Source organism: Hylaeus volcanicus, chromosome 4, assembly GCF_026283585.1.
Source record: "Hylaeus volcanicus isolate JK05 chromosome 4, UHH_iyHylVolc1.0_haploid, whole genome shotgun sequence".
NCBI lineage: Eukaryota > Metazoa > Arthropoda > Insecta > Hymenoptera > Colletidae > Hylaeus > Hylaeus volcanicus.
Genome location: NC_071979.1, coordinates 26258997 through 26285884, shown reverse-complemented (window position 1 = coordinate 26285884; position 26888 = coordinate 26258997). Strand labels below are relative to the sequence as shown.

Here is a 26888-nt window from a genome sequence, read left to right as displayed (position 1 = left end):
TATGCCTAAATTGATATAGAAACTCTCGATGCAATATCGTCGCTTTCCAGGTATTCATTACTTTTTTTTCTCTCACTTCTCTGAAATTATGTTCTATCATTGATTTGTTTGACAGGTTAGAAATTGGTAATTATTATCATGTGTAACCTTGACAACTGAGGAATTGTATTTTTCTATGTTTTTTTAAGTTTCAAAATTATTTGAAGACGATCAGAATCCATCCGCTCGACTGATCGCGATCCTGTTTCGTACAAAAAGTAACTGGAATGCATGCTTGGTACCACTCTAGTATAGGAAAGGGCGAAATAGTATGGATCGAAGATCCGAATCTTAGCAGATTCTCCACTAACAGTTTCGGAGCACGACGAAGCGAGGAAATCTATAGATCTTCGGATGGGGAACACTCTGTGCAACTCGTATGCAATCCCAACGCGGAGTAAACGGTAGAAATTCCACGCGAATTCTAATTGGCCGTTCGAACGACACCCTCGGAAATTCTATGCATGCTGAACGCTCAGCTTTCCAATAACGTCGTCGCTCCAGCTGCGAGGGGAATAACGGCTCTCTCCGGACTCTGCGCTCCTTGGGAAACGTACTTTTCCCAACGAGATCCCAGCTGCGAACTCGTCCCTGGATGTAACTCCGCGATAAGAAAGCTGGAAAAGGATCACCGACCGTTGATTTATGTCGCGCGACATTATCTAACACGGCACGCGAGACCCGTGGCCGTTCATCGAAACCTTTTTAACGTCGACAGGGTCGTGCTTTAAGAGATTGCACGCCTCGAGTTGCTTGCTTTTATTCAACACAGATATTTTTTCTGTTCTTCTACCCCTTAAATTGATCGAAATTCTTAATATTTATTAAAACTGTCGTTTTGTTATTAAAACTCGATACTTCTACTCGAGGGAACATTCGTAATACTTTTGCATATATTCAAGTTTGTAAATTGATATCTAAATTCCGGTTTAATCGCGACAGTTGTAACACAAATTCAAGAGTTATAATGCATTATTCCTGTAGAATATATACCGATTCTCTATAATTCTTCGACATTTCTTTCTACAAAGATTACGTTCAAGTTCCGCATGAAATAAAAGAATATACACCTGAACCTGAATCGCTTCCCTGCTTTCGCACGCTTTGCTAGCGATCGGTGTATCGATTTTTTGAAGTTCTTTTTAATACTTCATCGACTCGACGTGTAATAGGATATCACTGACTCGCGTCGACAACGTAGCAGTTATTTGTATAACTGCGGCTGCCGATAGCCGAGTTCGATGAGGCTGTTCAATTATCCATAGAAAATTTCTGAGAAAGGAACGAATCCAGTATTGTCGAGTCGATTGGATACGAATCAAGTACAGAATAACCAGACAATCTCTATTTGGTAATTGGAAATTCACTTGTCGATGTAGGAATTTTTCGATACTTTCAGTTAGATTAACTGACCTAGATTTTTATGTCTCATATATGGCTACAATTCTTTTCTTTTTTTACTGTTATTTTGATTAGTTCCTATGTATCGTAAATCAACGTGCACGCTTCGATATGGTACGTCAGACTAGGTGTAAGATAGACCTAATTGTTAATGAATCTAAAAACGATAATTAAACAGTGATAATTGCGGTTGAAAATGGTCGATGTCTGAACAAAATTCCGAGAATAATCGATCTAAACCTTGAAACTACCAAGCCAATCGAATTGACGAAAGTATTTCGAACTTCTTTTAAAAGGCACTCAATTATTAATTTTGGTGCAATTTCTAGCGACAATTATTGAAATGGGGTACCAATTATATTGATAAATTGTTTCGCTACTCCCCCTTTTAATGTACAAGATATAGCAGTATGTGTAATATGTATGCCTTGACCATTGATAGTTCTAACGTTGAACGCAGAGAGGGCAACGAAATTGATTTTTCACGGTGTCGGTACTTCCATTTACGAGACATAAACCCTCGTCAAATGTTAGGTCTACCTTGTACCCCGTCTGTAATTACCATCACGCACGGTTGGTGAACGTATCGTCGATAAAAATGTCTCGAAGCTGAGCGAAATGCAACGCATTTAGTGGAGACCTAGCGATAAATGCGGTGCAAGTAATACGGGTCGAGTAATGTACCGACCGCGACCGTTCTTGGTCGGACGGAGCTTTTGTGAAGTTCTGTCGTACCGACTACGAAAGCGCAGAGCTTTCCATTGGGGTAGCGAAGCTTCTTAAAATGAGAAAAGCTAACTTACCGACCGGATAGCAGGATCGTCGAGTGAGGTTGTCACTTACCTACAAAAGAAAAAGGTACACACGTTACAAATAGAATGTTAGCTTTCACGGTGACTGTTGCAGCGCACTAGAAGGGCTTTCTCGTGGAACTATAGTGAAACGTTGGTGAATCGCAACATAAACGACACATGCTGAAGTATTTTCATGCATCATCGAGTTTACATGCTGGCAGAGATGGGCAAAATCATTTATCGATTAAATTACGAATGTGGTAAACTACTATCTATTCGTGACGTTCTGTTTATACATTGAAAAATATTCTAACTATGATTGGTCATTATTTATAATTCAATCGCTAGGTGTAAATTTGAAGCGATTTATCGGTGAGAAATTCCGTTCACGATCGCGTGGATGACTAAATCGGCGAATTGGTACTCTAACAAGCTTCGTTTCGCTCTACTGTCAGCGAAACATGGCTGCGCACGTTCTGCGAACCTACTGAATAGAAAAGAAACTAAGTGCTACTCATCTAGCGTAAGGTCACATTCGAGCTGAAAACAATCTAAACTAGAGACGCCTAAGGTGTCTTTGTGCAGAGAATCTGGAATTTTGCGTGAAAATTTGTACCTGCACGACTGCCGGCCCGCGATGCGCCTGTGCAATAGAAACACAAGAAAGAATGTTATACAGACAGGTAGAGACAGAATTGCATGAGAGAATAGTATGAACGAATGCGTGATAGAAACAGGAAAATACATGAGAGACGTCGGACGAGTGGAGAAATGATTAAGTGGTGTTAGCATGCGGAATGGTTAAAATTATATTCGTTTGGTATCCTGAGGAATGATAATAAGTGTATCGATACATTTTATTGTGTTGATTAGTCTATACCATAACGTACAACATTTTTTCAACTTTTATGGTTGGGTGCTCTTCAAATATTTACAAGTGAGCTGAAAAATGTTCAATAATACATAAGGAATTAGTGACATTTTAGTGGATACAGGAAACTGGAAGTGTAAAAATAAGCAGAGACCAATAGTTTTCCGTTCGAGCAGTTAAATTGAAAATCCTTCGATTTGTATTGAATTATCGTTATGAATGAAAATCAACGACTATCGGTTATCTAACAATTAAAAGTAGTAATACTTTTTGATAGGTTTTTTAAGGATCTCCAAAAGCGACTTTGAGAGTTTATTTCTTAAGTACGACTACTTTGACAGACGTATTTTATTACTCAATAAAAACCCAAAGCCCCTTTTGGAAAAGGCTTAACAGACAAAAAGTCTAATTAAAAATTCTTTATTTCAGAATGTCAGACGTGTACAGTCGATCCCATAATTATTGGAGCTGGAATTTCCAACTCGCATGCGAGTGAAAGCTGACAGTACCAACTGTTGCTCCTCGAAATGACGTTCGACCTCGAGGGTGGAAACGTACGCAAGGGTCGACCCGGATCAAATCGTTCCGAAAGTGATCGCAGCCCACCGAGAACAATTCTACCACATAATTCCACCGGAGCAAAGTATCATTCCACCAACTATCGTTTTCGTAACCGCGTCACAACCCTTGCAAGCTCGCATTTCTCGTAGGAGTAACTTTGCGAAGCAATGAGTATAATTTCGCGCCGGACGCCAACACGTGTGGAAGCAACTAAATGGTTATTAGTTGTCAGTAAACTGCGGATGTTTACGAAAATTTATACTTTCACAGATATAAAACAAGGATTGAAACTTAAATGAAAATACGAAAGATTGATGCGTGCTGTTCGAAGCGGTACAACGTGTATATTATTCTATAAATTACCCCATATTTCCATTTACCATAAACTTTTGCTCAGTTTTATCGAATCTTTATCACTGCTATTCCATATTTCTCTGTTTATATCAGTTTTCTTCAATTTTGTTTGGTTTTTATTTTCAGCGTCGTTCGAATTTATTCAATTTCCTCGGTTATATTAATTTTTACTGCGTTTACTCGTCATTATTCGATCCATCGAGGCAAGTGAAATCTCCCCTTAAACTCTCCTCTCTTACGACGTGAAAAAGTTTATTCCGCGAGCAGTTTATACGTATTTTCTTACCGATAAAGCGACGCACAACAACGTCGAGGGATTCCCCACCCTTTGGCACGCGAAGCAACAGGGAAATGAGGGACGGGTGTTTCCCGCGCGTTCGCTATTTCCGCTCTTCATTTCCCTCGTATTCGCTGTAATTGGGTAAACCGCGAACCTTGGCCCCGTAGTTAGTGTCGGTATGTAGTTGGGGGGTTGGTAGCAGCCATCGCGCGCACGCGTGTTCCACTTGAAAGCGAGGCTTGTACGCGCGATGCTGCATTGTCCATTATACTAGACCGCGTGCATACGAATGCCGAGCGTTGTCGCGCGGATCACCATAAATTCAAAGGGAAATATCGAACCCGTTCGTTTCCGATGAAAGCAACCAAGGGTTCGATAAGGACACGCGACGAATTTTTTACTTATTCGGTCCTTATTGTACGCTGAATATGAAGTTAGACGAACTAGTTAAACAATTAGTTAATCAAACTGTTGCACGTGCGAAGCGCTCCTTTCTGACACCCTGGAATATCATTAAAAATAAGGAGGATATTTAGGTGTCCCTCTTCAGCTGGGACACCTTGCACAGAAGGCGTTCGATGACGATAGGAGCTTTCGAGAGAGCGCGTCGACGCGGACACGCAAGGTGTGACGGGTTCTTTGTCGGACAAAGCACCTCGTTGGAACCCGTTGGTCCGCTACGCGTGTCGCGGGTACCCATTCCTAGCTAGGGGAGGCCTCTCATAAAAAGTCCCGTGTCCCCGGCTGTTCGCTCCGACGCTCTGTATCGAAAGGGGGAAAGGGATCGCTCTCTCAGGGTGTATCTTGATTAACCCTCCTCCCCCCCCCCCCCCAGGATTGGAATTTCCCCGTCGGCGGATCATTATTCAGCTTCGCGCGCGATTGCCGATGAATGTAGCGATCAACAGGGACGCCAATTTACTTTCAAAGCATTCTCCTCCCCACGGCCCTCGCTCCCCTTTCGCCGAACCCCCTCCTGCTCGTCGTGCGGGCTGGCCGAGATTAAAATGTAAAATCGCGCTTTTATCTGTCCCGGAGACTGTAAACGGTGAGCGACTCGTCGACGTACATAGAGAAAGAAAGGGAATAAAAAGTAGACGTTCGTTTGAAACAGCGACCTTGTTCCGCTGTTGGAAAAAAAAAGGGAGCTCGAGAGTTCAGCCAACGGCACACGCTCGATAAATATCCGACGAGTTAGCTCCGTTGTCGCCGACGACGATCGACGAGCGTTGCGCCGGTTAAAGTGGAACGCCACCTTTAATCTTTCGAAAAATCGATGCTCCTTTGCAATTTCCTGAGAGTCCAACAGTTTATGGATACCGTTCGAAAGTATCGGGGAGAAATTTGTAACGTTGGTTCAACGGTTTACTCGCTTTTACGGCGAGTCACTCGGGTGTTGTGCTACCTCAAACGATGACTTTAACCCTTTGCTTTAACCGCGAGTGCTTCTCACGGGCACCGACAGAGCTTGGCGTTTAACCTTTAGCCTGCAGCCAAGGGAAAGTTCGAGTGCGAAGGGTTAAGTTTGTGTGATTTGTTTCCTGGCTGACATTTTATGGAATCTTTATCGATAGATGATCGTCAGGGAGAGGCTTTGGGATTCTATGATTTCGATATAAAAATAATGGTAGGAACTTTATTGTTTTTATTTCACAATGTTTTACTCTCGATTGATAGAAATTATTTGGAGAAATAGTAGTTCATGGCAATAAAAATACGATACAAATAGGATATATTAAGTGTTATTAAAGGGAAACTTTTTGGATATCGTTCAACGTAGGAGTTCTAGCTAGATAAATAGCGCGATTACACAGGATATTAATTAACCGAGTCCGATAAAGTATCACTTGCGCTTACGGCGATACAAGACCAGCATCTATTTGGCTCGTCGATGATCCATGGGTCGAAGGATTGATTGCTTCATCAACTACCGCCACCGGATATCGTCTTCAAAAATAAAAAGAATACGAATACACAGGTGAAGGTTGCCGGGACGTAGCAACGAGAACCCCCTTGTTCAGGATAAAGTAGGTTTGTATGCAATATACGGACTCCGCGCTCGCGGGTGAAAATACTTTATTGTACAGGAAAATTTATACAGCTCACATCCACCGCCAAGACAAGACCGAATAAGGCTGAACTAGAAAAACAGCGTCGATCAAGGCCCGACCTATTCAGTCGCGGTAAAAGGGGAAAAAGCTGATACCTTTCTTGCGCCGCCGAAAGTGTTCTGGGCCTCCCCGCAAAGTGGTGACCTTCAGGTACGCGGAGTAAGCTCCATTAAGGCCTTTAAAGATTCGGAGACGGCCAATCCATTCTCAACTGATAGCCTCAGTCCTATGAATCGCAATACCGATAGAGGAATGGCTATGTTTGAAACTGCTAGTGATCGCCGTCCCTCCCCGTCTCACCGGCCTAATTTTTTCCGGAACACCCCTTGCAATTGATGGCGTGGATTGGTTGTTCCCGATGCCGTAATTACTTCCGCCCGACTACTGTCGGTGGCTTGACTTCGTTCCATTGATTTTACGAGCCGCTTCATATCCGGGAATCACCATGGAAACCGTGGGATGCCGTTTCAATGGAAAACCGAGGCAAGATACACGGGGGCACGCGCGACCGTGAAATTTTCACGCGTTTCCACGGAGAAGCAGGCAACGAAATCTCGTTCGACGGGTCAATAGGACGAGGGGTTCGAAAGGAGACAAAAGGAAAGGGACTCCTTCCTATTACGAACGTGTCCTGTTTCGGTTTCTGTGACCTGGCGTCCAAGGAAAAGGAAAATTTCCCATTTCGCGCATGCGTTGTCACGGGACACCTTGATACAACCGAGGAGGATATTTATTCGATTTTATTTTTAACACTGTACAATTTTGAGATCTGATCTGAATTCGAAATTGACTAGTAACGCGGAGCCTGATTGTTTCGAATGGAACGGGTTAGAATTAAAAGTGGTGCAATTTAGAATTACGACGTAATTAGAGTAGAAGTCAGTGCGGCTTGCACGTAGAATTTGTCAGAATGACAAATCATTATTCCACTATAAAAATGTTCATAACCAGGAGTTAAAGAAATTTTCTTTTATTACGTATGCTTGAAATAAAGAATCGAAGAGCTGAGAAGGAGTTTATTCAGTTGCCTTGAATAGTCTATTCGCAACCAAGTATTTATATAACACTATTAATAATAACTTGCAAATAGACCGTTCAAGGTTGCATATTCAATTTATGCAGGCAAGTGTATTATTGAGTAAAAAAGAATATTGATTTCACGAATCACAAGCTTCTCGTGGATCGTTTCCTCCAAAGACATGACCAGATCGAAGAAACGCGACTCGATGCTAAAGGGAAATACTGAACGGAGACCCAACGAGCACGAGGTTGCTTTTGTTTACAGAGTTCCCAGCATTTCAGGCTGATAAACCGTTCGCTAGGACGGGATTAAACCGAAGAGCGCAGTACCGTGCCGTATCCTTCCTGTATCTGTCTTTACGAGCCCGAAAGAGCTTTATGCCCCAGCCGAGATTCTCGGTCTTATTTATCCAGGTTGCTCGTTTTGCTTGTGCGCGCATAAACTCAAGTGACTCTCAATTTTCTTACCATGTTTATTCCCCCAGCTGTTAAACCTCGCTCGCCTAAGACTGGGTCGTTGCGGATGCGCTTACTTTGGACTTAGAGCGAAAGCTCTGTCGTTCAACACGTGACGATCGCCCTGGGAATCGATCTACGGGGTGTTCCGTTGAAAACAAGACCAACTGCATCGTTGAAACGATTCGGAGGTATGACAGGACCTTTCGTACTCGCCATCGAAGGGGTCAGCGACCGATTTTTATGTATACAATGCCCAACCAACTACCGAGTCCAAGCACAAATCCAACCAATTCTTTAAGAGCTTCTCCTCCTCCCCTTCCACCTTCGCTCTTTTCAACTCGCCATAGTGCCTCCATGGTTCCAATTAAAGCTTTCAAGTACAATCAAATCCAACCAGTTCTTTAAGAGCCATTCCTCCTCCCCTTCCACCTTCGCTCTTTTCAACCCGCCATAGTGCCTCGACGGTTCCCATTAGGGCTTTCAATCCTTCGGCACGCATCTCGGTAGAGTTATTATCGTCGAATCGTTAGCGATTTGCGCGAATCGGACGATCCCCATCGAGCACGGCGTTATACCGTCGTTATTGGATCCCGCTATTGTCCAGTGGAAATTGCAAGAACGGAGTCATGGGGATCTGGGTCATTTATGTAGGGCAGGTAATGTCAGGGGTCGCGTGGAACTTCCACCTCACGCTCCAGGCTACAGGAACGTCTCAGGATAGGTTTCCCGTGCCTCGCATTTCCGTTTCCCTGCTTTCCCGAGAATCTCCGAGGAATTTTGACTCTTCACGGGTCCCTGATTCGACGCAAGGGATCTTCGAATATATTCACACCGTGGAAATAATTCTGCCTCCGTGGACGCGGAAAGTGTGAAGGAAATCGCGTCACGGTCGAGGAACCGCGATATTTCTAGAAAAGAAAACTACGTGTTTCGGATGAAAATTGGAATCGTAAGTAGACTGCGGATTTTATACGTTTATGGTAATGTGATGTCCACGTACAAGATGTCTTAATATTTTATTTTGCGAAAATATGTACATTGTATAATTTATATAATATTATATTATTCGTATAAAATTAGCAGTTTAATCACAAGGAATATTGTACACGTTCATGTTATACCAATCGCGTTAAATGTACGAATACTCGGGGGCCTAACGTCTAATTCACGAGTAGGAGAGCTTTTAATACTAGAAGGCTGCGTATTCCTTTAAGGATTTACTTATCCTATTAACCACTGATCAATTAATATGAATGCGATTTCAAAGTTCGATTCGAACGAGATAACGACGAATAAAAAGTTACGACACAGAAAAAGGTTCTGAACGTGCAGCAACCGTTACGCTCGGCAAGGCGCAAAAGATCAGCTGATTGTCAATATCAATTACCCGGTCGGGAAACGCGATACGGTCGACAATAACGCCGGCGTCCATTGTAAAGTGTTTCACGGCCGATACAGTGTCGCGGAGTTTCCTTTTTCTGAACGTGACAGAAGCTCGACTGGCTCGAGGAAGCTGCGGATTTCCCCCGAGGGATCGATACAATTGAAACGGCGAGTCGTTTGCGCAACGGACTCGAAGCAACTTGGACTTTCTACCGGTGTTTAATTGTCATTGTCGCTGGCCGACGTATCGACGTTCCAATTAATGGTTTCGCGTGCAAACGCGGCACTTCTCCTAATCGAATTGGTACGTTCTATCCGGGAGGACCTCTTGTGCGCAACATTAACTATTTTCAAAATTTAAGTCTATAATTGAATTCAGAAACGAGGAATCTACTTGAGATACGTACAAGGAAAGCTTTGTAGGTATCCTCCTCCGATTGTTTTGATTTTTAGATATGTTTTAAAGGGCCGAAAAATAAGATACACGTATTTTTTTATATTGGCCCGTTTTCATATTTATGGGATGGAACGATCCCCTAAAGAATCGATTAGAGCCCGATAGAACTGATAGAACGGAAAATTGGTAAATAGGACAAAACTTGCAACAGAAACCGAAGGACGTTACGCAGTAGGTCGAGGAATAGCAGCTGCTGGGGTAATTTCGTCGCACTCGTTTCCCTCTCAAACACCCATTTTTCTCGTCTCCTTGAAACCGCTCGACCGACTGTGCAAGCTCTCGCCTCGAGTGGATCCGTGTAATCGGTGAAAAGCCCGTCCCTTCCCGTCCACGACGCGCGATTGATATTTCCTCGAGTGGTCCCGTTTTGTTTCTACAACGGCGGAACAGCTTATTCCAGCCAGATTGGTTTTCGTGACCGGCTCGCGAAAGGACGCGCACATCAAAATCCAGGTAACTTTCATCGAGGCACGCGACCGCAATTATTTACGCTCCCGGCACCGCCATCGGCACACACGAATCGCGTCGATGAATATTTATCGTTTCACCATCGATGTAAATTCGTATTAAAAGAAAATAATTTCCTAGATGAGCATTATAGCTACGTTTACTTTTCCCCTTTTGTTTGCAATTTTCCCATACAACGACGCGGGTTGAAAACTTACCCAACTCCATCGCCAAAGCTCCACCTCGCGTAATTCATCCAACTTCGTTCCCGTTGGAAAACGATCCCCGTTCCCGGTTATCGAGATCTCCTGAACGGAGCGTATGAAAGTTGTTTGATAATCTCTTTGATGGCGCGCAATGCGAAACTTTTCCAAAGGTAAAGGCAGGAGGCACGCCTGTGCGCGTGACTACAAGGTATTTCGTATAATCGAACGCGATCACGTAGTCGACACGTGCGACCGGTTACCCATAGCAACCGTCTCCATTCCCTGGATTCTCGCTATGGATGCTTGATAACTCGCTGAAACTTCGTTACAAATACTCCCCGGCGAATGAGATTTAACCGTGCAGCCCTTGAGTTCGCGTTTTTGGAAATTAAAGTGCGAGTCCTCGCAACGACCCTTTATCTTAACGTGTCACGTTTCTAATTCGGTCTTTTTCATTTTAGCATAAGCGTACATCGGTAACACGTAACCATCATGAAAACTCTTTGCTGATTATTTTAAATTTCGCGTCACTTTATTTCGCGTAATTATTTGAAATAATTCTGTAAAATTATATCAAGTCAATTGACAAGTATAATAAAATTTAGATAAATTTGAAAGCAATATTTCAATCTAAAAATTCTTTATAAAAGGATCTTTTCTTAGTTTACTGCACATAATTTGACTTCGATATTTAATGAGTAGACATTTTGAGATGTAATTCCAAAGAAACTTCTCATCTGAAGATTTGGTTATATTTTAAGCAAACTAATGGTGGTTATACCTTGAGAAGTCGTTTGGAAAATTGAGTCAGGCAAACGACTCGCTAGGTAAAATCGCCCAAGTGCTCCTCAAACACGTAAGTAGGTTCATTTCCAAAGCCTTTCGAAATCAAAGCTCAAGCACCGTAGTTCGACTAACGACACCGCGATTAGGACGTTTAATGATCTTTCGTTGGTCCTCGTGGCTCTTTCGGAGTCTTTTCAAACGAATGAAGTTTTAAGAACCGGCCAAAACTACCCAAGCAATTCCATAGAAAGCTTCCAGCTACTTCTTCAACGACAAAGAGTTCAATCGTTGAAAGAAATAATACCTCGTTCAAAGAAAGTTTGTTTTTCTTGAGACGTTTCTGTGAAGGTTCGCGGTTCGGTATTAAATGATCCAAGTTTAAAATTTGATACCGGACTTTTAAATCGAATTGTACACCCACAATTGGATTGGATTGTTTTCAATATTTGGCTGCATGCATGTTACCATTGCATAATGTTCTTTTTTCGAGAAAAAGTTAAAAAAATAAACGTCACCTGTCGAAAGTTCCATGCATATTTTTTTTCTATTTAATGATGAAAATCCTGGAGTCAGATCGAAACGGAATGAATTACGAATACACCATCGCGATGAAAAAGTTTTATTGCCTAATTTGATGTTGCTACCGTAACCAAAGAAGGTGAACCTAAAAGCAAACCCGCGGAATTTCGTTTATATATTGATTCCTTCCCAAGAGAAAGTAGAAAAACTTGGGTCGTTCGAAGCTGATTTATAATTTTCTGTGGAACTCTTATTTCCGTTTTCTGGAAAGGCCGTGCTGGAGAGGCGAACGAGGAGCTCCGGACGTGGCCGGAGGCAAAGCGGAGAGCAAATATTACGTCTAACTTCGCCGTGGGGGTCGGTATATATTCAGAGGGCGGACAATCCTGGGTCCATCAATTTACAACCGCTTGAGTGACGGAACTGCCGCAAGTCCGTGGAACATAAACATTTGGAGTACGCTTTGTCTCGATGCCGACGAAGCACGTTAACTGGATTCGAGGATAATCCTGGATCGATGATTCATACTAGAGTTTCAACCAAGTTTCGTTCGAGAGAACCACATTGGCCGAGCAATTTCCATAATTAATTATGGCTGAAATTACAGACGACTGGTAGTCGTGTAGCTGTCCGAGCTCTTAACGAAGCTGCTGTTTATGAGATAGTAATATGATTAAAAGTATTCAAAAGATCAAGAGTGTTGCAAGTGGAACTTGGATATAATAATATTTCTTTACGAAAAAGAAATATATTTCTTTTTGGAATATCTACAATCAACTGTATAAAGTTTGAGAAGACTATTGTCAACAATGTTCCTTTTTATATATTTCAAAAAAAATTCCCTCCGCCCCCTCCAACCATAACGCAACGGTGATACCGTTTCTCTAATGATCACTACTGTCCCGACGGGAAATTCATTTTTCCTGACGAGCGCTTTCATCGATGAAATCGAACCCCGAATCATTGGAATCTGTCGGAAGCGAGAGGATCGTTTAGTTGGATAATTCGATCCTTCGTGGCCGGAAATAAAGCATAGCGAGCCCGTTTAACCGTGGAACGGGAAAGATTCGAGTAGGACGCTGAAAATGTGAGAGATCCGACGATATAGGCCTAGCAACAGGTGGGCTGCACTTTAGGCCGCATACACAAGCAACGCCGAAGCTCTCTATTGGCGGGTTCTTACAGCCGGTTGGCAGCCAGTTCGTCAACTCGGTTTTTCTCTCGGCGTGGGCGTAATCGGCTCGCGAATCCGTTAATGTACTTGCTCGCTTTTGCACCGCGCGCCCGATGTTGTAATATCAATGAAACTTAATTACGAGATTAATTAAGAGATGGCCTTTTTCACCTTGCAACGACCCGCTGGGAGTAGTCACGCTCCCAGTTATCGGGACGGAATTTCGAACGCGAGGGAATTCCGTGTTACTCAGTTTTCCAATGCCACGTTACTTTGTCGTAGGAAGAGGATTACGTCGTAATTAACAGTTTCGAGTCTGCTCGTTTCACGTGAGCGTTTTACGTAATATTAAAATCATTAGAACTCTCGACTCGATCCCCTGTTTTATTAGCCCCGGGGTTTAATTCTGTGCCTTTACGTTCAATCGCGTGTAACTTTATTTTAAAAGTCAGCGACGCGATGTACCTAGTTTTTTATGTTAAAAATGAATTGAAAATTGTAAAGTAGTCGAATACCAAAGTGACTCGCTCCAAGCAACCTTCCTCCCATTTCGACAATCCCAAAATCCTCTCAGCGCGTCGCGAATATTACCCGGCAGCCACGGAAATGAATAATTCATTTTACGAAAGTGTACACGAAACTGCTCGATTGGCCTGTCACGGGGCGAGCTTAGGAACTATAGTTTGAGCTTAGGAGAACGTCAGCTTTAAATCTCTTGGGAGATGGACGATGGACGAGCGAATTACTACGTCGAGGGGTAATTGCCGCGGGCCGTGCCTCTTTCGTATTTTTTTCTCTCGCTGACCCTTTGCGCGACGCGGCCACCCGCCGGCCATTTCATTCTCTTTGTAACGTTCTACGACTCCGTGAGCGAGGCGATGTGCGCTTCCGGCGAGGCAATAAAAGGGGAAAAGCTCTGGAAATCGTGGAACGATGGAGACGTTGAAACAGTGCGAATTTTTCGTTTCTTTTTTAAAAAATAGGTTCGCTCTCTACTTTCGCTAAAGAAACAATCGACGATTCCAACGCAGTCTAGTTAGAAAATTGTACAAATTTCCTGAAACTGAACGAAGCAACTACCAACGTCGACTTTTCCACGATACGAGTTACTTAAAATACCATATATATTTTTCCAAAAAATTCGTGCGATTGTTATAAGACTCACCCTGTGTATTATTCTCAGCATCCAGGGTCAGTCGTGCGCGCCGAACGGCGTTTAATTAAAAGATTGCTCGAATTAATGCGATCCCGCAAAACGCCGATCTGGATCCTTCGAGCGATATTAAAATACAGCGACATTTGGTTGGTAATCGAACAATTAGGTTAAAAGGCAAGCCGCGAGCGGCCAAGACGTTCGAGGACCACCATCGTTCTCGCTCTATTTTTCTCTCGCTCTGTCTCTCTTGGTGTCACAAAGCGACGCAATGACTCCGCGGAATTGTGCCGCAATTCCGCTGCCCGCTAGCCACCTTAATTAAGCTGATGGAAATGCAAGGACTTCGCGCGACAGGATAGTTTGCATGTTGGGACCGGAACACATCGATATAACGCAGCATTTAAATTTCCACGCCTATTCGCTGCCACCTCTCCAGTTTCCTCGATCGAACGATAGATACGACCTTTGCTTTTCATTCGATGGTTTATGGTTCGCGAAACGCGATTTATGCGACCTATTCGCCTCCCAAGGCTTTCTGCTGGGTTCATTCGCGACCAATTCCCGATTTTTTTTTTTTTTTTTTATGAATTAATAATATTACGATCTACAATGAAATCTCGACTTATTCTTTTCGAAAATAAAGCGTCATACGAAAAAATGTTATTCTACATATTCAATTCAATTTTTTAAGAAGAATCATTCGCTTGCACCACCAGTTACGGGACACTCTGTATATATAAACTCCATCAATTAACTCGTTCTCCTACATGTTTCACGCCATTAAGCCTGACCGAACTGCACACGATCGAAGACGAAACGATTCCATGTCGGCTTCTAGGAGCACGCTACGCGCTCTCCGGCTGCCACGAGGATTGCTGTACCGTCTAGAGATTTACTGGCTGACGGTTGGTAATCCTTGGGCCGCGAAAATAGAGCCAGGATTTATTGTCTCCGCGGAGACGCGGTCTTGAATCGAACACGGGAAATCGTTCTGCGTCGCTGAACGACTGTAAAGTAGCGCCGGCAGTTTCGTGCTACGCGATCTGCCGCGTTTATTGCGTCGATCGCACTTAACGTCGTCGCGTTATTGCCGATTTATTGCCACGTACACGCCTCGAATGGGACACATTCACCGACGTTTTTGTTCAGGCCGATTTATAAGCGGCAATCCGAGCACGGCATTTGGACCGCGGTCGCGTCCGACGTGACCAGCTCGTCCGTCAACGTTGATAATGTTCTCCAGACGGTCGGGAAATAAATTCGACTGGAATAAAACGCGCTGTTGACGATCTGATTTTCCGTAACGATGGCAGCAGTATACGAGTCGCGGATAGTTGTCTCTATTGTGTAGTTACAGTAACAAAGTCATTAACAATTTAACGGCCGCTCACAGAACGTGTTCGTGATGTTACCGTTACGACGCCGAAGTGCGGCCGTCAAGTGTTAATGTCGAAGATTGTTATGTAAAAATCAGTCTGAGAAACGAGATTGCCGTACTCCGCTATACCGTGGCACGATTGGCTATCCCAGAGATGTTGTGGGCAACTTATTACCACTGGCAACGAATTAGTATGCAGGCATTGTATACTAGCCACTGGAAGAAACCTCATTTTTACCTTTACAGGGTCATTAGTAGAATAGACCGTCTCTTTAAAGAAGTGAGCCGTTTAACCGTACTGTCTTCACGCGATAGAAAGAAGATTTCATCGCAGAATGAAGGCTCATTACTTCTTCAAATCTTTAATTGATTATTTTAAAAATTTGTGTCTATTACTTCTGACATTACATGAATCGTACTTTCCTTTTATAGCTACCTATAAATGTTGTTAAGCCGGTGGTTTAATACTACACAAACTTAATTTATAGTTCACCAAAAGTGAAGAATAAAAGAATTCACGAATTTTATATACCCTGGAATTCTAAAGCTCTTTTGTACAGTGTGACTGTGGTACTCTTTGAAATTGAACGAGAAGTCGTAAATAACTCCCAGATCTCGCATTGAGTTTACTGTGTACACCGTTACGTCGTTAATTCTACAGGGAAATATATATATGGTTGTCCTTCTCGCACACCTAATTACATTACATTTGTCTACGACGAATAAAAGCCAGCTCTCTTGCCACCATGAGTTTATATCGTTGAGGTTATTTTGCAACAGGCTTCCATCCATTATGAAATTACCACCGTAACAAGTATTAGATCATACACAAATAACAAATTTCGTTGCTTGGATGCAAGGTAGAAATTTCATTACTTATTACACCATTATCACATTGTCACGTGATTCTACTGCATTTCGTCTTTTCTTTTTAATATTCTTCAATTGAACACTCATAGCCAATTAAAGACATGCGTACATGGAATTTTAATTTGTTGCCATTAAAACGTATAATTACATTAACAGTAAAAATTCGACGTTGCTCGCGATCACGTTCAGCGATATAAGGAAAAAGGAAGAACGCCGAAAGTCGTCCAAGATTGGAAACAGATAAACGAGTCCACGGATGATTTTAAATTGGACATTGCGTCTTATCGATACCCGTGATTGCGACCATGTTTCTCCTTCACCGGCGAAACGGAGCGGGAACTTCGATCGCTGCAATTTTTATTAATTTGTTTCCTGGTCCGCAGGCTGCGAACGAGACCCGCGCCCTGGCAATACCGCTTCGACCGAGGAACAAATTGAAAAATAAAACATTTTATCCGGCGCGGGAACCGTCGGCACCAGTCAATTCGCGACCTCGTCGAAGTAATCGACAAATTCGCACCGAATCACGCACGGATGATCGGCTTTCTGGGCCATCGGGTTTCGCGCCATTGCTACCGAGTACACGCGTGCAACACGGCTGACAGACTCCGGACAATGCACACTCGCGCGTTCGTTCGCCCTTTGATTCTCTAAATTAGATATATCGTTGCTTAAAAAGGCATAACACTGCAATGGTCGCGAAAATAATAGGTATTTTCTAAAATTGTTTACGGAGAAGCTATAGGAAGGGTGCTTTCAAACTTTCGGTATATGTTATTGAATATTTAAAATAACAGAAAGTGGTCTCAAAATGTTAGCAAACTAAATATAAGCAAACGTACCCATATCTCCTATATAATAGATATCATTTCTTGTAGAAATTTTTTTTACTTTTTTTTACTTTAAATAAATTGCTGCGAGAATTTCTATCAAAGCTATACAATTTTTCTCGGAAACATAGAATTTACCCCAATAGAGCGACTTTGCGCCCGGGGGCATCGGTGTCAAGGTTCCCTGAAATAAAAGCGTTTCACAGAAAGGAGAAAGCCGCGGTCTTCCTCATCCAGGAATAGGCGGTCGATCAAATCGAATCCTCCAGTAAGAGCTTCTCGGCAAATATTAGAAACCCTTTCGTGCCCGATCCTTTCTATCTACAACTTTATGGAAACGTTCCCCGAGGAAGTTGTACTTTCGGCTCTCTTTTCAACGAGGATCACGGCTTTCATCGCCTCAGCGGTCAGAAGAAAATGCGTGGAACGCCGAGCGTCGATCGAACGATCGCAAAAGGAATTTCATATACAAGTGGGATGTTCCTGTCCGACGCCGTGGAAATTCTTATTCCGGCCGAAACTTCAAAGAGAATATTGCGGCGATAAAGACGGCTCTACGAGGAAGATGTACGGCCACGTCTCGTCATTCTGTCGATTAGGCTAGCGACGGGTACGTTTATAGACCGAGTGATAAATCAATCGAACGCTCGAGACTATTTTCAACCGCTTTGAATCGTGACGAACGCTTTGACCGATGCTAGCGTGGGAAGTAATGTTTGTTATAGCTCGACTGCAGGATTTACTGGAATGACAGATGATGTTCTCCAAGGTAGCTCGTATTTGGAAATTGATTGTTTTCGAAATTTGGAGGTCCTTTTGCGTGAAAGTAATTTACTGCAGCGTATCATGTAGAAAAATAGAGTCGCTACTTCTACGGAATCTAGTGCGGTAACCATCAAAGAAATTAGTATCATCGAATTTATATTTTCTTCAACTGTAAAGAAATATACTTTATTGTTAATAAAAATGATTGTCAGAATATTATTCTCAAGGTTGGGTTAATAACAGCATCTAGCTGTCCCTCGTCATCGTATCGAACGTACACTTATTTTTACTTCCATCGATTAATTTTCTCTTTTCATTTTCTTCTTTGGTTCCTTTTTTTCGCTCCATACCTCATTTCTCGCTGCACGCAATATTGGCCCGAGAGAGAAAAACATTTACAGAATAAGAAATAAAAAATTCACGAAGCAAAACAATACGACGAATCGATTGATAAAACAGAGACTGGTTGATCTGCGACAGCTCGAAGTATAGTGAATATCGTTACTTCAAAAAATTTGAGAATGTACTTCGAATATAAATTAATATACAGTCATAGTTTGGAATTGATGTACCTTATACTTTTCTGTAAAAAATATTCCAAAATATCACGTAGTTTTTAAGGTGCAACACCAGGGAGACCCGTTACAGAGTTTCTCTTTCAGTCGTGACTCGATATGGTAAAAATATCTGAGATATGTGTTCCGAATCAGCGAGGATGCAAGTCCAGTGCTCAACGTGGACACAATTTCTTACAGATACGCTCCTACAGGCGACGACTAGTACGTGGTACCATTTTCTTGATACGTGTCCCACATGATTCCAAGCCGCAGCTTGTCGAAAGGCCGAGCCTTGAAGCCGCGCTACCTTCTTGAGAATTCTCGGAGCATCTTTGTTCGCGATTTTCAAAGAAAAAAAAAAAAAGAAAAAACGATACGTTGAAACGAAGACCGCAGGAACAAATTGCCGTTTCCTTGAAAGGACCCAGGTTTAGTATCGCGTAAGTGCAACGGGTCTTACCGTCGATCCTGAGAGCTTTTGGAAAACGTCAGGCGAATCGAGCTTAACGCTGAAATTTTCAGTTCCTCTCCGAGCACACACTTTGCTCATCTCTAATTTAAACACACGTCGGAGTGAAATGGTATCCCAGAATGAAATACGAAATATCTCGTAAAGTATTGCATTTTCAACGGTCATAGATCAACAGTTTTATACGCGAAATGTCGAGTAGTATCGGTTTGTGTAAACAAATGCATAGTCCAATGCAAAGAGCAAATGCAAATGGATATCGAACTCGTACCCGTTGCATAAAACAAATAGAACCATGTTATCAGAAAGTGGTCCCGCGCGGGGAATTCGCAACTTTCCCCTCTATGAATTTTTGGAATCTTCGCAGTAGGAAAGCTACAGTCCGTCCCAGTTTCTGGAATCACTTTGTATATCAACACAGTGTGCCCCTCCGGTTCGCGTAAACATCAACCATATGGCAGTCACGTTTCTCTCTCGGAACTCCGTCTTCTCTCCGCGGAGTCTTTCGTTGGATCTAATTCCAGGAGGAACGACGCTCTAAGGACCGTCCATTCTTCATCTTGTTTCTTCGAACGACGTCGTTTCAGTCACACGCTTCGACGAATTTCGCGAGGACGTTGCGTTCAAGGTTGCGCACACGCTGCACGGAGTATTCGGCGCTACGATCAATTAACTTCCGGCTTAATTGTATCGTGTCACGCCTTAGACGATCAATATTATCCGTGAACCTTCACGGTGCGTTTCACAGGACAAGCAAACGTCTTCAAAGAGAAAATCACGGTAGACTATTTGATACTGAACTGAGATTAGGTGAAACACTTTCACTTTAAAGTTCCTTATTCCCTTATCTAATGGAAATTCTCCGTTTTCTTATTCACTGTGCCTTCTTTTTATTTGAGGAAGTATATATAGAGTTTTACTTATCCTAGCTTTCTCATTTTTAGAAATTTTACTAATCGTGAACCTTATGCTTATGGTACGTCGTCAGAGGGGAGACCATATTGACCACTTTGGTCCTGGTCCAAGAGAGACTTAAATTAGGCGGGCCAATCTCATCTTAAAGTTCCTTATTCGCCACTGTAATAGAAATTTTCAATTTTCCTCTTCACCACGCCTTTTTCTTTGTACTCTTATTAAATAGACGACCATAAAATTTAACGTTCGTAGTAGTTTTTATTTCGGCAACCTCGTCAAAATTCACAAATCCTATCCAAATTTACTTGCCATAACACCGCCTCTTCCAAAACGAATTTCTTTAGTTCCTCACTGAAACACTTAAAAATAGATTTCTTTACCTAAGTAATTAAGAAACCTCTCTACCGAGTATTTCGTTAGATCCTATTGGTATGTCCCATCGCTACCAGAGGCGAAAAGAAAACCCGATTGAGAATCCAGTTCAGCTGGCGCCGGACTAACGAAAAGTTGCGCTGTTAATCCGATGAATCGACGTTCCGAAAATCGCGTTAACGGTTCGCAGTCCAGGCATAGAAAAAGCGAGCTAACAATGGAGAACCCGTGGAATACGATAGGTCTTGTCCTGTTTTCCCGGGGAAATGAGAAAACTTCCAAGGAGCGTTAGCCAAGCGTCGTCCCGCGAGAGGTAGGGCCGCGGGAGAAGGTAAAAGGATTTTCGAGACGTCTGTCTCCTTATCGACTTTCCACGGGTGCACAGTTTTCCAGGAAATTCGACCATTTACCGTGACGCCGCAAGGATGCGAGCGTGGGAAACGTATTAACGGAGAAAACCGAACGCCGAAGATGCCTCGCTGAGCGAGGATGTCGGAGGAACGTTTCTAGGCTACCGTAGAACCGGGTGAAGGAAACCTACTTTGAACTACTGCGGTAATTGTAAACCCTTAGCGGTGGAAGTACTCCCAGCCTTGGAAAAAGTTTGGCGTCGTAGTCCAAGTACTTCTCCCGGATGATTTAAAATAAACGAAGGCACCTTACAATTAATCCTATCGACAACGTTATTTCTATGTGCGAGAAAGGGTATCCGAGTGAAAAACATGGTTCGTTGAGAGTTAAAGTACAAGTCTGCTTAAAGGAAACACGTTTCGTGGCTTTGTGAGAGAATTTCTGAAAAGTTAGTAAAGTTTATATTTTACTTTGTACGTTGTAGTTTAGGGTGTGCTTAAAGTTTCTAGGTGTCTAGAGAGTACCTGGAGAGGAAAGTAGAATACACGATTCATCACGAAAAGGGTACTATTTAACCCTTTCGAGCATTTGGTAATACGTTATGCCGTTAGAATTACTCAAGTATAAAATTTGTTAAATTGCCAATAGTTGTTTATTCCTGAAAAATTGAGCAAATTAATTTTAAAGATGTTTCTTGTGTTTTGTTAAAAACAAAATCCTAAAGTTTCTTTTTAGAAACCTCTTCATTTTACGTTGGCACGAAGAAGAGTGGCCGTTCACAGTAGTCGTGCCCCTAAATGATCAGACACGCACGAGTCTGACCCATGCGCGACATATCTACTGTCTTACGTTAACACTGAACCTACCATGGCAGATAAAGCGACCGTTTTCCATTTTTTGGGTACAAAAAGTTTAAAGAATATTATTTTCACGAAACGAACAAATTGATGGACTTGTGTTGCACTATTGTCGGCAAATGTAGACTTTCTCTTCGATTCGTTTCACGTAGACGACACTATTTTTCCAAGCGAGTAGAACTTCGAAGCTTTGAGAGATTTTACCTATTTCCACGAAAATCGTGAGGTAGTGGCTCCTTTGAAATTTGGATTGTTCGAGGCGTGGCATGAAATGCCTCTTTGTATTATGGCGCGCTCAAAGAGGACAGGCAGGGACAAAGTTTTACGGGTCTCTTCGAAGCGAACCGACCTCTTTGTGTTTTCCATGCGTCAGATGGAAATAACGGTTTCCCACGGGAAATATCTAGATAATACTCCAGTTGGACGGCTCGGACAACCAAAGCCGAACAAAACACGGGATCGAATAGAGCGGAAAGGAAATTTTGAACAGGATCCCATCGGGAATAATGAAGAAAGAATGAAAGGAACCGAGATGAATCCTTCTGCATTTTGTAAGAGCAACGTGAATTTACAAGAACACGATTGTTTTAGTAATATTACATTTTTAAAGGATTTTATTTTGACTTATCTTTTTATGTTTTCGAGGTGAATTTTGTTTTATTTACCTTTTATTCACAGAAACAACGTTCGTTTCAATCTGTTATATGTTTTTGTTATAAATAATTCACGACGATACTCTGTGTTTACATCGCCAACGAGACGTAAAACCTTCATCGCGTTTTTAGAATAATATTTCAAGCCGGCCAGGGAGCCGCGAAATTAGTAATTAAGCGGTATCATGACGACCACCAGCGAAAATGAAAATCACGTTTTAATCTCGCCGTCGGGTTCTCGCAAATTCAGATGCGAACCGAGGTTATTAGGCCCACGGAGGGACGAAGTTATTACAATTCGAGCTCCTCGAGTTTGTCGTCGTATTACGCGACTGCGTTTTCCAATTTAATTGTCTATTACGGGGGACCAAGTTTCTCGGAGACCGTCTGAATCCAACTGAACGAGTGCTTCACCCAAGGATAAGATCTCGCTCGAGCTCTGCAGCTCGGTCGAGAATCGTCTCGAGAACTTTGCTTTGTTCCTAGAATTTCGCTAGGAATAACTGAAAGACGAATCGCATCGTTGCCTTGGAGAAATTTTCTATTTATTCCTGCTGCCAACTGAAAAGTGCAAAGATCGATATTTTCGAGTTCGTATTTCTTTTTTCAGTCTTCGTGTCGTTTCCTTCTAAAAGCAAAGTTCAACGATTACTAACAAAAAAAATTGGTAGTCGAAATTGCGACTAATTCTATTTCCAATGAAGAATTGTTCAAACGTTAACTGCTAGTTCGAGTGCACGTGCACGAATTTTAAACGAGACCTAATTACGCCGCTCTTAATGGGAATTTTGTTTTTTTGGTAAAAAGCACGAGAACACTTTTTGTCCAACCCAATAATTGAAAACTACTGGTTTCATCGCCAGTTTCACGCGGGTCTGGCGCAATTTCGCGGCGCTGGTCGTGTCAATTAACGCGCTCAACGTCGATATTGCGCGCTGGCTATTTCAAATAATATTCCTGACGGTAGCAGACGTTTCAAGGGTAATTGATCGCCAGGTACCATTACGTAACCCGTGCACTGCTCGAAGTAATTTTCCACCAAAGAACTCCAGCCATGGTGAACTCGTTTCCTATAGCATTCGAGGTGAACACGTATAAGGTGTTTCAATTAACACGGAATGATTAAATATCACACGAGAAAATGAAACTATTACAAAAGACATTTGGTACAAAGAGGGGCGTTGTATGAAATAAATCATTTCTTTGCAAGTATATAATCGTGAAAGAGATTTAAAAAACCAATGTTTTTAAATGGAACCTTCCATATCTACATCTATAATTGAATTCTGTATTAATAATATTAATATATATTTATTGTAATAATATTCTATATTCTATAATAAATTAATCGACCTGCTATACGAGAGTATATTATGTAAAAATTTTCATAATTTTATCAATACCAGGAATAGAATCTGAAGTGACGTGAATTCACTCCCAGCAGATAATGTGTTAACGTATTAAAAATGTGTATGCAAAAGTTTTCCTAAATACAAGATACTAAGAATATTTGGGATTTCCGATTTCTGTTGACAAAATTGCGTTACTACTCGTGGCGTTGATAAGTGGCAAATGAGGGTATACGTTTGTTTTACCACCTAAATCATAGTACATGTTTGGTAGCCTTAACTCCACGGTGACCGTCTCGCCCCTCTCGAATTATAACCATGGCCAACGCGTATCGCGGTTGAATATGCATTCGAATGGAATATGCATCGGGGGAACCACGACTAAGCAAATAAATCAGTTTACTCATGGGTAGATTTGTGCATGACCGGATTCACGCGTACCGAGCTGGCACGAATTTTTGCCAAACAAATTATTTATGGTACCGCGGTCAGGCGTAATATCCGCGCGGGAAACTACGACCATATTTTCAACCGGGAATCGCTTATCGTCTCGGGCACAAACCATACCAAAAAAAACCGTATCCTTCGACGCCAGGAACGTTGAGTAAATCTAACGGAGCGACGCGAAAGTGGAAATTGATGCCAAGTCGAGCGAAAGTGAACGCTTTGTTTCACTACCTGACGCAGTGGTTCTTAACTTTTTCAAGCTCGTGCCACCGTTTCAGCGGTCAACAACTGGGAGGCAATTTTGAAAGGTGTTGCGTTTAAAAATTGAAAGAGATAGTTTGCCACGTGATATTTTTCCTAGCAATTCACATAGTTTGATTTTTGCAATGGTTCTGTTAGACGAATTATAACTGTATGTTTTCAAATCAGCAAAGATGATATACCATAAACTCTGTGATTTTACCGAGAAGCAAGAATAGTGTGAGAATTATAGAAAGAATAGAACGTCGCTTGCACACGGTTATACGAACAGTTCATGTGTAAATTTAACCCATACCAGACGTCAATGCTGTCACATTCTACCGTCACATCCTACGTAACAAATAAGCCGTTCATGAATCAATGAACGACTCGAACGTCTGATAAAAAGTAAACTATCGCATAGAAAGTAACACACGTCCAGTTAAGGGTTAACCTTCCCTTCCCCCGTTACGAAAGATTCACAACAAGTACAATCCCCGCCAACGAATTCAAAACCAGAAATTGCACTCAAAGATTCAACCGCGAGGCTTCCAGAATCGAAAACACGAACATACCGTAAACAATATTCATAAATTGGTTGCTCACTTACCCGTCGCATGACGCGCAGAGAGAACGATGACGTCTTCATTTTGGTGGTAATCCTGGCAGACTTGTGCGCGTCTGGATGCGGTCGCCCTTGGCCTTGGCGGTGGTGCTGTTGGTCGCGATCGGCTTCCTCGACGACGCTGGGTCCGGCTGTGGGTTCGGTCCCGGGGTTCCCGAAGAAGCAGAGGGTTCGACAAGGGTGGGGGAGTCACGGAGGAGGTTCGTCCGATGAGCCAGCGGTGGCTCGAGGCCACAACTACAGGTGGTCGCGCGTTGTCGCCTGGACCTTCCCGCCGATGTTTCGCTGGCCCGTGTTTTCCTTCGCGCGCGCTCGAGCGGACGGACAGGGAGGCGCGAAAATTGGGAGAACTACTGGCACACGAAGCTAGGAGAAACGGTGGCCGAGCGGTGGTTCGAGACCGAGGGTAGGAGCTGGTTCCTGGTTGAAAGTTATCTCCGTGTTTCCTGACGGATCTGGGGCGAGCGAAACGTGGTGGTGTCAGGTGAAGAATGGTCCAGGAGGAGCGTAAAGCGAAGGATCCGCGTGTCGGCGAGATTGAAGCACGATGACAGATGAACGTCACGGCTGGACGTCGAGAGGATGTACACGGAAGGACGTTGACGCGACTCTGGCTTGAGTAGCGTCTGACCGGCTGTCCCGTCTGGCTGGTCCCTCCGAGGTGGAGCGAGGAAACCACCCCGGCGCTTTCTCGCGCACGCTCGTCGCGACGCCATAGCGGCGTAATCCAGGGCCGCGCCTACTTTACGGAACGCATAGACCAGGAGTGCCAAGGTCGCGGCACCAAGGCCATCCAGCTTGTCGCCCGAAGAGCCGCGATTCTTCCTTCGATTCGTCGCGGCTTCTTCGCTTCGGCGTTGGTTGGTCGAACTATTCCTCGGTATTCCTCCCCTCTCATGGAGCAATATTCGTCGCGGTGAGACGACTTTCGTTCCTCGAGTTGAGACAAAATTATCCCTACCACTTCATGGGTTGTAAATGACTTCTCGAAGCCGAAAAGTAAAAGTGTCCTGTTCATTCGAACCGTTCTTCATCTCCATGTAAAATTAGTATACAGGGTCCCGAGTTAACGAGTTGATCTAACATTTCCAATGTTGGAATGTAATCTGCTGTCTAATGTAATACGATTCCTGTTCTCACATTTTGCAATGAGATGACAAATGGTTAGTAGAAGAATATCGAATATTTAGTTTGACGCTGTCACTTTATAACACGTGCACTATGATGTGAAATGTGTTTTTCATAGCGGATCGCGGCCAAGAAAGTTTGGAAAACAACATCTAGCGCACGCGAGCTTGATACTCTCTTCAAACGAAGGCGACTCGTTAGGAATATCGCGCATCGAGTTTCCATTTGTCCTTGTCTGTGCACGTTCCGTCCTTTTTCTTTCACGACTCGAAGCAACTTGGTCGCTTCCATGGGAAATCCTGCCACTCGACGTTGCGTTTGGCCTTGGAATTGTTCTTTCGCTTCAATCGCGCGCAAACAGTTAAGAGGATGAGTTCTCCGTCGGCTAATGCTCGACCGCTTCTTTAAATATTTATCAGATGTTTCCAACGTCTTGGAAACTCCTCGATGGTCCCTGGACACGAGAGACCGGATCGTCGTCGATTCCTTTCTTAATCCGCGGTTAAACGGCACACGAAACATCGCGATTGCGAGTAACAACGCCTAATTCGTCTATGAAACCGGGCAGAGCTTGCACGAATCGCGAGGCACCATGCAGCAGTGTTTCTCGAAACAGGTGCAGCTTAGGTGTGTTTATTAGAATTTTAAAAATGACTTTCGTTACTCGAAATAGTAATTAAAGACTTTTTCACGGTTAGCTTAAAAGCACTTCCTTTAATAAGCCACGCACAAAACGGTTCGATTAAATATATATGGATACGTTTAATTTGTATCAAATTTTACAAATGTAAATCCATCTTTTAAAATATCCAACAAGAAAGAATAATTTAATTCTACGTTACCATCGAATTAGGATGTTTAAAACACACTTGTTCGAATAGATTTGTCTGAAGTTTGAACAATGTCGAAAAAATAAATCACTCGGGACAAACTTTGAGAAACACTGCGATAAAGAAACGGTTACAGCGACGGTATCGCCGCATGAGAGTAATTTGAATGCACCACCGAGTCTTTATTTCCGGAGAACGGGGAAACTCGTTTCGTACACGCAAACACGTGCTCTA

General features: G+C 42.9%; 1 protein-coding gene across 2 annotated transcripts in view; it reads right to left on the bottom strand.

The window, feature by feature from the left end:
- Window positions 1-25305, bottom strand: part of LOC128875835 (neo-calmodulin-like) — an 89247-nt gene extending 63942 nt beyond the window's left edge. For both annotated transcript variants that reach the window (XM_054121755.1, XM_054121753.1), the window contains exon 1: window positions 24682-25305. In XM_054121755.1, coding sequence (XP_053977730.1) covers window positions 24682-24720 — 39 coding nt within the window. In that variant the 5' untranslated portion in view covers window positions 24721-25305. The remainder of the gene's footprint in view (window positions 1-24681) is intronic.
- Window positions 25306-26888: the final 1583 nt, after the last annotated feature.